Below are 15332 nucleotides of genomic sequence, written 5' to 3' on the forward strand. Positions count from 1 at the left end.
AAAACTATTACTTTGCTTGAAAGATCTTTCTTTCTTTTGTTCATTTTTATATTCAAGCATATAAAATCACATGACTAGTAGTAGTAGTATATTATCTTTATCAAATCTAATTTTATTACATATCATAACAGATATTGAAGATAATGTAGATATAATATGTTTATTGTTAACTTGTAAAAAGTTGTATCATTATAATAGTTTAAAGAAATTGATTCAGTTTAAAGGTATAGGAACACCTATTGATTTGATCGATGGGTACTTGTCAACAAGGTTAGAAACAACCTTTAATCAATTCAAACTATTATCATTTAAAGATATATTAGTGAATAGTATATCTGATCAGTGTGTCATAGTGCCTTGGAGTGGTACTTTTGATTACTTTTCCCAATGGTTACAACAACGCATTTCTGCAGAGAACATACCCGATAAGAGCCGCATTACAACCATTTTGGTGCATAATTATCAAAAATCATCACTCAAGCCTATCGCTGACATGCCATCATCAATCGAGACACTATTCATTCGCCACCCGTACGACCCCGATCAGGAAGTGGTTGATCTAGGCTCCATCTCTTTCTTGTCCAATCTTCAACGACTTGAAGTTTGGGCAGACATAGTGACCACATACGCTGTTGGCGAGTTGGGGTTGTACAAATTCGTATCATTGACAGAGTTGGCGTTCAAGAACCATTGGGTGTCTGGAGTCGGTCCAGGTCTATTACCAAGCAGTTTGACATCACTCTCTCTGAGAACAAAAGAGGTACCTCCACCAAATACATTCCTTTCATTGACTTCACTCTTCAACCTAGAGATATTTGTTAGTAGGACACTGGCCGAGAGGAATGGGCAATATCCATTGGTTATCAATCTGGAAAGCTTATGCACCCTCAAGAAACTCAAGATTGAACATGGTGCAATGACAGACAGCCAGTACAAAGTCGAGGTGACTGTCCCTCCTTCAATCGAGATACTTACGCTCTTTTCTGATTACGTACAAATTCCACATCGATGTACTATGCCACTGTTGGAGAGATTGTATGTTCGGTATGTTTCACTGGTTGAAGGAGATATCAGTCTACTTTTATGTCCATCGATAAAGAAACTGGCTATTTTACGTTCATTTGAGACCATTCCAAAATGGTTGGCCAGCACCATCCCATCGACTCTCGAAAAGCTTGCTATAATCGAATGTAAGCTAGGAAAAGATATACTTGGAGAACAATTTGTATTCCCACCATCACTCACTCATCTATCCATGGATGGAGACTACGAACCAGTACAACTACCTCCATCACTCGTCAAACTAGAGCAGACATTCAACAAAGATGCAGCTGCGTCATTTGACAAACTAAGACATTTGAAAAAACTAGTTTGGTTAGAGAAAGATTCAAATCCAGTGCCTCCATACTCCTACCCACCCAATCTTGAAACAATCAACCTATATTTGTCTAAATCCTTCGCAATAGACGATATACCGCCAACCATCAAATATCTGTTCATGATTTTGGTACCCGATGAAAAGCCAGTCAAACTATTCAAAAGATTTACAATTTTTTCAATCAGTTTTATAATCCCAAAAAACATTCAACAACAACAACTATGGTTACCACAAAATACAACACATCTAACTTTACAAATATGTAATCAACCACAAGTAGCATTTAGATTAGATGAAATAATTAATCACACCAATGTTAGATATTTAACTCTTCAAATGAAGGCTTTCCAAATATCAAATGTTTTGAAATTTACAATTCAAAGATTGGACCCTGATAATAAGAATGTATTGGTATTGGAAACACAGTCACTTTTAGGTGGAATAATTACTCAACAAAGAAAATCAATCAACACTCAACAACAATATGATCCAATTTATTTGTATTTCCACTCTTCCATGCCTTTTCTATTTCATTTGAATACAACTACAGAGTAAGTTTTTTAGCCGAAAGATTAAGAAATCAAATAAAGAACAGATATTGAAGATTGATAATGTAGATACAGTATGTTTATTGTTAACTTGTAAAGTTGTACAGTCAAAATAGTGCACCATGGTAGTTAATTCCATTTTTAATCCGAATAATAACAATCATCGAAATCATCAGATCCATAGTATTCATCAGAGTCGGATTCTTTTGAATAATCACTGTCTTCATCTGGTCGATCATTTCTTGGTTTCCATTTTGATAGAGCTGCTTGTTGTTTCACAGAGATCTTTGACCACAGGTTCTTTTGAATGCTTATCCAGGTATGTTCACGGATTCTTGGTCCAAAGGCCTTGGGGTGTGACAAAACATACAATAAAAGATTGTAGGCCACAGATTTGGTTTTGAAATTGTTCCAATCAATTGCGCCAGTCTCCAACTTGAGATACAAAACAGTTGCTGCATCCATGGCACCAGGTGCATTTCCTTTTACAGTTGTAAAGCAATGTCGGGCTATCTTTTCAACATAGTCTTGGTTGTCCTTTAGCTTTCCGTTTATCGTCTCTAGTGGCCAATCATCAATATCTAGTTTTAACAATAGATAGTCCATCATGTTAAAGACCTCCCTAATACTACGGTCCTTGGGTAGACATCTTAAAAGTGATGATAATCTTTTTGTAGCCTTTAGTACGACATTGAAAATGGTAGGGTCAATGTTCAACAAAATTGCTCCTTCTTCATCCTTTTTCGTTGGGAATGTCCCTTTGATAATTGGTACAAAAAAGGGGATAACTTGAAGTGTTTCTTTGCTCTCTTCAAAAACCTTATCTCTACACTTAATTTTGAACATTTTATCTATCTATTTATCTATCTATCTATCTATTGTCTGTTCTCCTCATATAAGTTTGAGAAGCACTTTGTACCTTTTAAAAAAGGTTTCATTTCTTTTTGGAAAAAAGAAAATCCCACTTTTACCCCAACAAAAAGGGGGAAACCCCAATCGCCATGAAGCAAGTATCCGATGAGATGTACGTCTCCCCTCTCACTCCATCATTGTTGCCATTGGATCAGAGATAGAGATAGAGAAAGAGAGCATGGTCGAACCGGGTTTCTTGCCAGCCCCCACAAACTATTGTCGGTTAGTCGTCTCGAACAACAAACTATAAAAGACCATTGGGGGTGGTTTTGAAATCAAAAACATTAATTCATCTTTTATTATTATAAATATTATATCATTACAATCTAATCTAAAGTATTATTATTTATATTCTCATTATTTATATATATATATATATATATACCATATTATATTTTATACCTCTCGACTAATTATATATATACGAAGTATCTATATAGTTATTACACTCTTCCACTTCTATACAAATCCCACAAAGATGTGTAATGTCAAAGTTGGATAAATTTTATATTGATCAAAAAATATTGATTGATGGAAGAATCAGTCTGTTGTCATCTTTAAAGAAAATATCTATTTTCAGATGTAGTGATTTAAAGAAACTAGTTTGGAAAGAAGCAGAAGATTATTATTTCGCCTTCCCATTCACCTATCCACCAAATATTGAAACTCAGAACAATCTCTGAAGGAAAGTATAAGATTACCTATTTTCACCAACTATCCACTACAAATGGGGACGTTATGGGTACTGAGTTATTATGATCATAGCACAAACGAGTGAGAGATCGGCAGATCGTCAGATCAACAAAAATTAAAAACAAATAAAATTAAATTCAACCCATAGTGACGGTGGGTACCTTTCAACACTCTATTTATTTAATAATTAAATATTATTTTAAAAATACAAGAAAGATAGAATTTAAAAAAATATCCTTTTTTAGATTTTTTCTTGCACACTCCAACTCTTGTTCAGACATGTATCTTTCTTTTTTCTGAATGTAATAATATATAAATATTTGTATCACATATATATGACTAGTCTATTATCAAAGTTATCTAATCTATTTCTATCATATATCATAACAGATACTGATGATAAACTGCAGTGTCACATCGATGCCCAAACGAATAGTCCATTATTACAGTTATCTAATCTATTATTATCACATATCATATCATATATTGAAGATAATGCAGATATAATATGTTTATTGTTAACTTGTAAACGGTTGTACAGTCAAAATAGAAGTAGTTTAAGAAGATCTATTCAATTTAAAGGTGCACCTACCGAGTTGATCAATGGGTACTTGTCAAATAGGTTGAAAACAACAATCAATCAATTCAATCTATCATCATTTAAAGATATATTAGAGAATAGTATATCTGATCAATGTGTCATAGTGTCTGATAAAATACAAGATAGCTATCCTCAATGGATACAACAAGACAGAGTCATTGCACCGGGTAGTATAGTAGACTCTGATAAAACGAGTCACATCACAACAGCTTTGGTGCATTATTATAAAGAAGAAACATTAAAGTCTATCTACGAGATACCATCAATCGAGACACTCATCATTCACTTTCAATGTGATGATACAATAATTAATCTTGCATCCATTTCGCGTTTACCAAATCTCCAAAAGTTATCAATTCTTTCATACAATTTTAATCTTGGTACTCATACATCACTCAAGTCTCTAACACTGGATGTCAGCGATACATACCCGTTAAGTGACTTGGGATTAGATAAATTCGTATCACTGACAGAGCTGACGTTCAAGTGTCGTTTTGTTACTGGTTTTGGACCGGGTCTGTTGCCAAGCAGTCTGACATCACTCAAGATCTATCCTAGAGGAGAACTACCTCCAAGAGATACATTCCTTTCATTGACATTGCTGGAGAAACTAGAGATCGATGTGGGAAGGATTACAATGACCGTGAAAAAGGAAGAAGAACGACCATTAATCAATCTCGAAAGTCTACTCAACCTCAAGACACTAAAGTTTGATGGATACATCGATCCAACATTGGGACATGACACACTCGTCGTGAGTGTCCCTCCATCAATCAAGATACTTAATCTTCAATCGTCGAGTGTAAGAATCCCACAAAGATGTGTAGTACCATTGTTGGAGAGATTGTATGTTCACGAATCAACATTGATCGATGAACAGAACAGTCTATTATCGTCATCACCATTGATTACAAAACTATGTATTCATGGATGCTCGGAACCCATTCCAGCCAATTTGATACCACCAACGATCAAAAAACTTACAATCTTAAAGGTACACTCTGATAAAGATATAATGGGACGAGTTGCGTTCACCTCATTAGTCAATCTTGCACATCTAACCATTTATGGAGACTATGAGCCTGTCAAACCTAATCTACCACAATCACTCGTCAAACTAAAACAGACACACAACAAAGCTGCAGTCTCTCGTACCAATATTCATTTGAAAAAAATAGTTTGGAAAACTAGAAATCCAAACTTGGTATTACTTTCATCGTCATCCTATCCACCCAATCTTGAAACACTCGATCTCCTTGGGATCTATGGAAACTATAAGATTACCTCTTTACCACCAACCTTAAAATATCTGTCTATGCGTTTGGCTCTACCCCCTAATCCATCGGTAAAAGGTTATCTAATCTATTCAATTAGTTCTCGATTCAGACCTAAAAAACAATCTAAACAACAACAACAATCTAAACAACAATCTAAAAAACAATCTAAAAAACAATCTAAAAAACAATCACAACAATCGTTGTTGTTACCATCCAGTACAACACATCTAACTTGTGCATTTTGGAATGAATCAAAGGTAGCATTTAGATTAGATGAAATAATCAATCAAACCAATGTTAAATATTTAACTATGACTACTTACAAGGGATCATTTCAATTTACAATTAAAAGATTGGACACTGATAAAAAGAATGTCTTGGTATTGGAAAAGGATACACTTCAAGGTGGAATAATCACTCAAAGAAAATCAATCAACTCCCAACAACAACAATATGACCCAATTTATTTGTATTTAGAGACAAACTCTTCCAACAATCCATATGTATTGAACTGGGGATTTGATTAAACTCAAACAATACCTTTTATTAAATAAAAAGACTACAAAGAATAACATTTTCCTTTTTTAGACGTTACTTGCTTTGACTTGTTTCTTTTTCGAGCTCATCACATTTTTTGAAAAGTAATACATAAATATACATACACAAGATGACTAGTAGTCTATTATTAAAGTTATCCAATCTATTACTATTACATATCATAAAAGAGATTGACAGTAATGTAGATATAATATGTTTATTGTTTACTTGTAAAAAGTTATATCATAATAGTAGTAGTTTAAGAAGATCGATTCAGTTTAAAGGTATAGGAGCACCTATCACTGACAAGGGAAAGATATCGGAACAGTTTAAAATAACAGTCAATCAATATAACATCTTTTCATTTAAAGATATATTGGAGAATAGTGTATCTGATCAATGTGTCATAGTGTCTGACACGTTCTTCCATGTCGAAAAGTATCCCAAATGGATACGAGACCTTATCTCTTCAGCGAAAAGAGTTGACAAGAGTAACATTACGACTGCTTTGGTACATTATTTCTATCAACCAACATCAACACCGACTACCAGTATCTATGACATGGTATCTCTAGAGACACTATTCATTCAACATGAAAGAAACTCTCTAGATCTTGACCTTATCTCACAGTTACCCAATCTTGAAAGACTTGCGGTTTCTGCAATCGAGTTGAATAAGCTCAGTCCTCACACAACACTAAAGTCTCTAAAACTAGATTGAATGACTTTGTCAGAGATTTGAATTTAGATTAACAAAGTTTTCATCTCATAGATATTGTGTGACTGGGATACGGTCGGGTTTATTACCAAGCAGTCTGACATCACTCTCTCTAAGACTACAAGAGATACCACCAATAGATACATTCATTTCATTGACATTGTTGGTGAAATTAAAGATCGATATGGAAAAGATTTCAATGGTAGAGAGGAGTATATATAATAAGGATGGTTATAAACCATTCATCAATCTTGAAAGTATAACAACCCTAAAGACATTCAAATTTTGTGGGTATGGTGACAGAATGAATTATTACAAGTGTATAGAGATTAGTATTCCTTCTTCAATCAAGATACTTTTGCTCTCATCTGATATTATACAAATCTCATCACAATGTATAATGCCACAATTGGAGAAATTGTATGTGGTACAAAAGACATTAATTGATGGAAAAGTTAGTCTAGTGTCATCATCACAGTCTCTCAAGAAACTAGTTATATATGATTGTTTTTATAAGATCCCAGTCAATATCATCATTCCATCGACTCTTGAAAGACTTACCATAAGAAAATTAATAGATTGTCAAGATATACTTGGACGAGTTGTATTCCCACCATCACTCACTCATCTAACCGTCTTTGGAGACTATGAACCTGTCAAACTACCAGAATCACTCATCAAACTAAAACAAGAATTCAACAAACATGCAATGTCATATTCTCATCCAAACTTGAAAAAATTGGTTTGGATGACAAGAATAACTAGTCTTACTTTTAGAGGTCCAAAAATAGTTTTACCTTGTCCCATTATACCAAATATTGAAACACTCGATTTCGTTGATATCTTTTGGAGCCATACGATTGACTATATCCCACCAACCATCAAACATCTATCTATGCGATTGGAAGTACCCCCTCAACCATGGTTAAGAGGTTATCCAATCTTTTCAATCACCTCTAGAATCACCGTACCTCAACAACAACCATCGCAACCATGGTTACCATCCAATACAACTAATCTATCTTGCTTTTTGAGGGCAGAAAATTTTAAAGTGGCATTTAGATTGGATGAAATAATCAATCATACCAATGTTAGATATTTATCTATCACTACTTTTGACCGTACAACCAAACATTTTACAATTCAAAGATTGGACAGTGATAATAAGAATGTATTGGTATTGGAAACACAGACACTTTTAGGTGGAATAATTACTCAACAAAGAAAATCAATCAACTGTCAACAACAACAACAACAATATGATCCAATTTATTTGTATTTTGATACTTACAATAACAATCCATTTGAATTTAATTGGAGATATGCTTGAAAATACTATTCAAATATCCTCATGCACATACCAAAATAAAAAGAAACCAGTGCTTGCTTGCTTCAGTCTCACCCTAGTTTTTTTTTTGATTCATTGTGATAAGTTAATCATTTTAATTATTTATGACCCAACTATTATCTTTATCTAATTTATTATTATTACATATCATAACAGATATTGAAGATAATGTAGATATAATATGTTTGCTGTTAACTTGTAAAAAGTTGTACAGTCAAAATAGTAATAGTTTAAGAGGATTGATTAGATTTAAAGGATTAGAAGCAATCGATACTTACAAGAGAGAGATATCAGAACGGTTTAAAGCAACAATCAATCAATTCAATCTATCATCATTTAAAGATATATTAGAGAATAGTATATCAGATCAATGTGTCATTTTAAAAGACATTGGTAATCTCGATGACTATCCAAAATGGGTACAACAACGCATCACTACAAATAACAGAGTTGACAAGAGTAACATTAAAACAGTTTTGGTTAGAGATTATAAAACTACGTCACTTCCGTCTATCTATGAAGAGATACCATCAATCGAGACATTAATCATTGACGGCCCTACTGATTATGCAGTTGTTGATCTTACCTCTATTTCACTCTTGCACCATCTCCAACATCTTTTAGTTTGTGCGCACCAGCTAGAATTAGGTCCACACACAACACTCAAGTCTCTAACACTAGAAAACGGCAATACGTACCTTCTTGACTTGGGATTAGATACATTCGTATCGCTGACAGAGCTGACGCTCAAGGATCATTGGGCGTCTGGACTGGAACAAGGTCTCTTACCAAGCAGTCTTACATCACTCACTCTAAGAATGATGGATATACCTCCACTGGATACATTCCTTTCATTGACATCACTAGTTAAACTAGATATAGATATGAAAAGGGTGACAACAAACAATGAAGACAAGGAAGATCTGTCATCCATCAATCTCGAAAGTTTGACCAACCTCAAGACACTTACAATCAGAGACCAAAGGGGAGATAGAGACATCAACTACGAGATTATTACACCCCCGTCAATCAAGATACTCACTCTCTCGTCTAATTGCCTACAAATCCCACTGAGATGTGTCATACCACATTTGGAGGAATTCAATGTCCGTCAAAACCTATTGATCGATGGAAAAGTTAATATGTATCCATCGATAAAGAAACTCGTTATATACAATTTCTATGAACCCTTGCCATCTAATATCGTCATCCCATCGACTGTCGAAAAGCTAAACATATATAAAATCAAAACTCGAGATAATCGAAACGTCAATATACTTGGACAGGTTGTATTCCCACCAACACTCACTCATCTAAGAATCTCTGGAGACTGGGAGCATGTTATCCTACCAGAATCACTCATCAAACTAAATCTGACATTTGACCAAGCTACTTCAATCTCAATTGGCCACCTCGTCCATTTGAAACATTTGGTTTGGAGATCATGTGATTCAACATCTCTAGTGTTGCCATCCTCCTATCCACCCAATCTTGAAACACTCGATATCATCGATATTGCTGATGCTGATATTATTAATACGATTGACTACATACCACCAACCATCAAAAATTTGTCTATACGTTTGACAAAACCAACAGACAAACAGATTTTAGAGACACATGGTTATCCTATCTTTTCAATTAGTTCAAGAGTCAAAACAACCAATAATCAATCACAACCACAGCAACAACAACTGTGGTTACCATCCAATATAACTCATCTAACTTGTTTAATATTGATTGAATCAAGGGCAGCATTTAGATTGGATGAAATAATCAATCATACCAATGTTAGATATTTATCTTTAGATACATACACTACATCTTTACATTTTACAATTCAAAGATTGGACAATAACAACAACAATGTATTGATATTGGAAAAAGATACTCTTCAAGGTGGAATAATCACTCAAAGAATATCAATCAACTCCCAACAACAACAACAACAATATGATCCAATTTATTTATATATAAATAAATCCATTTTCTCTCCATTATTATTTCATTGGAGATATGAATCGATGAATGACAATTAAATAATAATATTAATCATAAGCAGAGAGTATTTAAATTATATTATAGTATAGTATCCTCTTCCCTCTAAATACCTCTCCAAGTTCCCTTTTCTGCAGATGACAGTTTAAAGGTATAGAAGCAATCAATTTCGAGTGGCACTTGTCACATCAGTTTAAGGCAACAGTCAATCGTTTCAAACTATCATCATTATAGATATATTGGAGAATAGTATTTCGAATCAACGTGTCATAGTGTCAGATATCATAAACCGCTGTCTCTATGACTATCCCCAATGGATACAAGACCGCATCACTTCAAATAACAGAGTTGACAAAAGTAACATACCAATTAGTATTGGACTGGGTATCTTACCAATTAGTCTGACATCACTCACAATGAAAATGCAACAGGTACCTCCACCAGATAAATTCCTTTCATTGACATCACTAGGCTAGTCCGTCAATGCCAATTGATCGATGAAAAAGTCCGTCTGTACCCATCGATAAAGAACCTAGATATTTACCAATTCCGTACAACCTGGCCATCCAATCTCATCATCCCAGCCACTGTCGAAAAGCTAAGCATCAGAATTCTTTATGATCATGGAAATAAACAAGTCATGTTCCCGCCATCACTCAATCATCTAACCATCTGGGAATACAATTGTACCATTGATCGAAACTACCATTCTATCGAAACTACCAGAATCACTCATCAAACTACATATGACATTTGACAAAGCTACTTCACTGGCTCACCTAGTTCATTTGAAAGAACTGGTTTGGAAACCAACTAACCCAACAAATCCAGTGTTTCCATCCTCCTATCCACCCAATCTTGAAACACTCAACCTCAGCGAGATCTATGGGTGGGCTGATATTAGTCCCATCATTGACTACCAGAAACCATTAAATGTCTATCTATTAGATTGGAAAAACAGGCCAATGTACAACCGGTTTTAAATACATATATCTTTGGTCAAAAGAGACCTCAAACCTTTTCAATTCGTTCTAGAATCAAGCTAATGATCTACCCCAATCAAAATGGTTACCTTCCAACACTACAATCACTCAAAGAAAATCAAATAATAGTCAACAACAACAACAATATGATCCGATTTATTTATATTATAAAAATTGCGATTCGGGATATGATTACAACTAAAAAAAAAAATAAACCAAACAAATATACTTACAAGTATATTTTCTTTCTTTTTATTTTTTTGAATTTTTCTTTTCCCAAATCCATGAGAAAATAGATAAATTCAAAACACATTATCATGGCTGTGGAGTGAACGAAGATTAATTTTAATTATAATGTCTCTATTACAGTTATCTAATTTATTATTATTACATATCATAACAAAGATTGAAGATAATGTAGATATAATATGTTTATTGTTAACTTGTAAAAAGTTATTTAAAAATAGTAGTGGTTTAAAGAGATCGATTCAGTTTAAAGGTATAGGAGGAACACCTATCGAGTTGATGAATGGGTACTTGCTAGGACTGCTAAAAGCAACAGTCAATCAATTCAACTTATTATCATTTAAAGATATCTTGGAGAATAGTATCTCTGATCAGTGCGTCATAATATACAATCTAAGTGACTATCCCAAATCGATACAACAACGACTCTCATTAAAGAACAGAGTCGACAAGAGTAAAATTACAACAGCTTTGGTAGATTATAAATCGACATCACTACAGTCTATCTATGATGATATACCATCATCAATCGAGACACTATTCATTAACAGAGATTGCGACCCTGATCGTGATTTCACAGCACAAATCGTTTACTCTGGTTACGACACCAAAGATGTCGATCTTGGTAGTATCTCACTGTTACCGAATCTTCAAAGACTTGATGTTTCTGCACGCAATGTGAAGCTCAGTCCTCACACATCACTCAAGTCTCTAACACTATGCTACTATGGTATAATTCCTCTCCAAGACTTGTCGTTACACAAATTCGTATCACTGACACAGCTGACGTTTGAAGAATGTTTTGTGTCTGGCCCGATCGGACCGGGTCTCTTGCCAAACAGTCTGACGTCACTCACTCTGCACCTGACAGAGGTACCTCTTCGAGACACATTCATTTCGTTGTCATCGTTGGTTAAACTAACACTAGAGATTGAAACTGAAAAGATTCCAAAAGCAGAGAGGAGTTTGTCGAGAAAAGAGGAAGATCACCCAGCCATCAATCTCGAAGGTTTATGTAACCTCAAGACACTTTTACTTCATGGATATATCAAGTTGTTGGAAAGACATGACAGTAACAAAAGAGTCGAGATTACAGTCCCTCCTTCACTCGAGATACTCTCTCTTCAATTCGATTGTGTAGAAATCCCACATCGATGTGTAATGCCACATTTAGAGAAACTATATATTCTACAAAGAATATTGATTGATGGAAGAATTAGTCTGTCAACATGCAAGTCTCTCAAGAAACTTGTTCTTTGTAATAGTTTTCAAAAAATGCCGGCGGATCTTACCATCCCATCGACTGTCGAAAGGCTGACCATCCGTAAAATAAATACAAGTCCTAGAAATATGCTTTCACAAATGGTATTACCACCATCACTCACTCATCTCTCTGTCTGGGGAGACTACGAACCAATCAAACTACCAGACTCTCTAGTCAAACTAAAACAAGAATTCCATAATGATACAGTCTCTCAAGTCATTCAACTAGGTCATTTGAAGAAACTGGTTTGGGTATCAGCAGTCAAAGATTTATGGGTGTTGATCAAAGATAGACGCGATCTAAAGTTACCACCATCCTATCCACCCAATCTTGAAACACTCAATCTGTTTCGTGTCTCTGAAGACTATACGATTCAAGTACCACCAACCATCAAAAATTTGGGTCTTCGGTTGACACTACAACCTGGCGTGGCAAGGTCACATACATATGGGTATCCAATCTTTTCAATCAGTTTTAGGGTACCCAAAGATCAACCACAATGGTTACCACCCACTACAACAGAGTTAACTTGCATACTTTGGAATGAACAAAGAGCAGCATTTAGATTAGACGAAGTAATCAACCATACCAATGTTAGAGATTTAACAATCTCTTTTGCCTCTCAAACCTTACAATTTACAATTCAAAGATTGGACGCTGAAAATAAGAATGTATTGGTATTGGAAAAAGAGACACTTCAAGGTGGAATCATCAGAAGAGACAAGACTGTCAATCAACACTATGATCCAATTTATTTATATTTAGGTCAATCCTCCTACTCTCCATTTGATATAAGTTGGAGATATTAAATACAAAATAAAATAAAATACTCATTTACAACTATATATTATATCTTGTGCTTTTTGATCTTTAATTTTTTTTAGTACCTTTTCAACCATCTTTTTTTCTCTTTTGATTTCATTTTAATATTATCTCTCTCAATGTCTATTTTTAAGCTATCTAATTTATTATTATCAAAAATCATTTTATCTATTGATGATAATGGAGATATAATATGTTTATTGTTAACTTGTAAACGGTTGTACAGTCAAAATAATAGTAGTGTTAGAAGATCGATTCAATTTAAAGGTATCAAACCGATCAAAGACAATGGGCAGCAATCACTACGGTTTAGAGTAACATTCAATCAATTCAAACTACTGTCATTTAATGATATATTGGAGAATAGTGTATCAGATCAATATGTTATATTACCTGATGTATACTATCTCAGCGAGTATCCAAAATGTATACAAGACCGTATCTCTGCAAACAGAGACAATATAAAAGGGATTTCAACTGCTTTGGTTAATCATGACAGATCAATTGTATCAGCAAAGAAACTTTGTGACAAGACATGGGCGACTCTCTACAAAATGTCATCTATAGAGACACTATTCATCAATCACCAAGACGTGCTGGATCTTGGTTCAATCTCGCTCTTGCCCAATCTACAAAGACTTTCAATGAATGCAACAAAGTTGAATCTCGGTCCTCACCCTTTTCTCAAGTATCTGACATTAGACATCGCCACTCTATGCCCTCTTGGTGACTTGGGATTGGATAAATTCGTATCGCTGACTGATCTATCCTTTAAGAATTATTTTGTGACGGATGTATCGGGTCTATTATTACCAAGCAATCTGACATCACTCACACTCAGACTACAAGAGATACCTCCACCAAATGCATTCCTTTCATTGACATCACTCGTAAAACTAAAGATCTACCTCAGATGGCAGCCAACAATAGAACAACGATGTTGCATTGATCTCCAAAGTTTATGCAACCTAAGGTCATTCATGTTTTGTGAAGTTTCCAACCCAACAGAGTACAATGAAAACTTTCCCGAGATTATAGTCTCTCCTTCAATCAAGATACTTCATCTCTCGTCCGATTACGTACAAATCCCATCTCAGTGCAGATTACCACTGTTGGAGAAATTAAATGTAAATCACAGGCTGTTGGCCGATGAAAAAGTCAGTACTATACTATTGTCATCACCTAAGATAAAGGAACTAGTTATTAGTAGCCATTGTTTAGAACCTATTCAAGCCAATATCATCCCACCCACCATCGAAAAGCTAACAATACTTAAATACACAAAGAGAATTATTCTTGACCAAGTTGTATTACCACCATCTCTTACTGATCTAACCATATTGGGACCCTACGAACCAATCAAACTACCCAAATCACTCATCAAACTAAGACAGGAACTACAGCAAACATTCGACCAAGATGCTTTGGTCTCACTTTCTCAACATGTTGATTTGAAAGAACTGGTTTTGATATCAGAAAAAGATAAAATAGTTGTTCTACCATCACCCTATCCACCCAATCTTGAAACACTCAACCTTGTTGAAATCTTTGGCGACCATACTATTCAAGTACCACTAACCATCAAGTATCTTTCTATACGTTTAAAACGAACCCCAAACACTTTTATCTATTCAATCAGTTCTCGGATCACTGACCCCATCATCTCGCAGCAATGGCTACCAATGAATACTACTCATTTAACATGCACATTCACCCATCACTTGAGGATTTCATTTAGATTGGATCAAGTAATCAATCATACCAGCGTTACAAATTTATATCTAATTCCTTCTGATCAATATATAACTTTTCATTTTACAATTCAAAGATTGGACAGTGATAATAAGAATGTATTGGTATTTGAAAAACATACACTACAAGGTGGAATAATCACTCAAAGAAAATCAAATAATAGTCAACAACAACAACAATATGATCCAATTCTTTTAAATTTTGAAAACCATTCTAACAATCCATTTCAATTAAAATGGAATTTTAGTCAGTAAT

At 34.5% G+C, this 15332-nt stretch overlaps 6 protein-coding genes across 6 annotated transcripts; 5 read left to right on the forward strand and 1 right to left on the reverse strand.

Moving 5' to 3' along the window:
* Window positions 1-70: 70 nt before the first annotated feature.
* On the forward strand, window positions 71-1933 carry DFA_02454 (uncharacterized protein; the record flags this gene model as incomplete). The annotated part of the gene is made up of 1 exon (XM_004366782.1): window positions 71-1933. The coding sequence occupies one exon, from the start codon at window positions 71-73 to the stop codon at window positions 1931-1933; it is 1863 nt and encodes a 620-aa protein (XP_004366839.1).
* A 134-nt stretch (window positions 1934-2067) lies between these two features.
* DFA_02455 (uncharacterized protein) lies at window positions 2068-3226 on the reverse strand (the record flags this gene model as incomplete). Its single annotated transcript, XM_004366783.1, has 2 exons — window positions 2068-2757; window positions 3224-3226. 2 exons carry the CDS (start codon window positions 3224-3226, stop codon window positions 2068-2070), a joined length of 693 nt encoding a protein of 230 aa, XP_004366840.1.
* Window positions 3227-3866: 640 nt separating this feature from the next.
* Window positions 3867-7994, forward strand: DFA_02456 (uncharacterized protein; the record flags this gene model as incomplete). The annotated part of the gene is made up of 4 exons (XM_004366784.1): window positions 3867-5912; window positions 6101-6230; window positions 6318-6648; window positions 6695-7994. The coding sequence occupies 4 exons, from the start codon at window positions 3867-3869 to the stop codon at window positions 7992-7994; spliced, it is 3807 nt and encodes a 1268-aa protein (XP_004366841.1).
* A 122-nt stretch (window positions 7995-8116) lies between these two features.
* DFA_02457 (uncharacterized protein) lies at window positions 8117-10051 on the forward strand (the record flags this gene model as incomplete). The annotated part of the gene is made up of 1 exon (XM_004366785.1): window positions 8117-10051. The coding sequence occupies one exon, from the start codon at window positions 8117-8119 to the stop codon at window positions 10049-10051; it is 1935 nt and encodes a 644-aa protein (XP_004366842.1).
* Window positions 10052-11347: 1296 nt separating this feature from the next.
* DFA_02458 (uncharacterized protein) lies at window positions 11348-13312 on the forward strand (the record flags this gene model as incomplete). The annotated part of the gene is made up of 2 exons (XM_004366786.1): window positions 11348-11969; window positions 12168-13312. The coding sequence occupies 2 exons, from the start codon at window positions 11348-11350 to the stop codon at window positions 13310-13312; spliced, it is 1767 nt and encodes a 588-aa protein (XP_004366843.1).
* A 132-nt stretch (window positions 13313-13444) lies between these two features.
* DFA_02459 (uncharacterized protein) lies at window positions 13445-15261 on the forward strand (the record flags this gene model as incomplete). The annotated part of the gene is made up of 2 exons (XM_004366787.1): window positions 13445-15181; window positions 15241-15261. The coding sequence occupies 2 exons, from the start codon at window positions 13445-13447 to the stop codon at window positions 15259-15261; spliced, it is 1758 nt and encodes a 585-aa protein (XP_004366844.1).
* Between the last annotated feature and the right edge of the window lie 71 nt (window positions 15262-15332).

Source organism: Cavenderia fasciculata, assembly GCF_000203815.1.
Source record: "Cavenderia fasciculata unplaced genomic scaffold Scf_Dfasci-G-b-143d02.r1-5, whole genome shotgun sequence".
In the NCBI taxonomy this organism is placed as follows: Eukaryota; Evosea; class Eumycetozoa; order Acytosteliales; family Cavenderiaceae; genus Cavenderia; species Cavenderia fasciculata.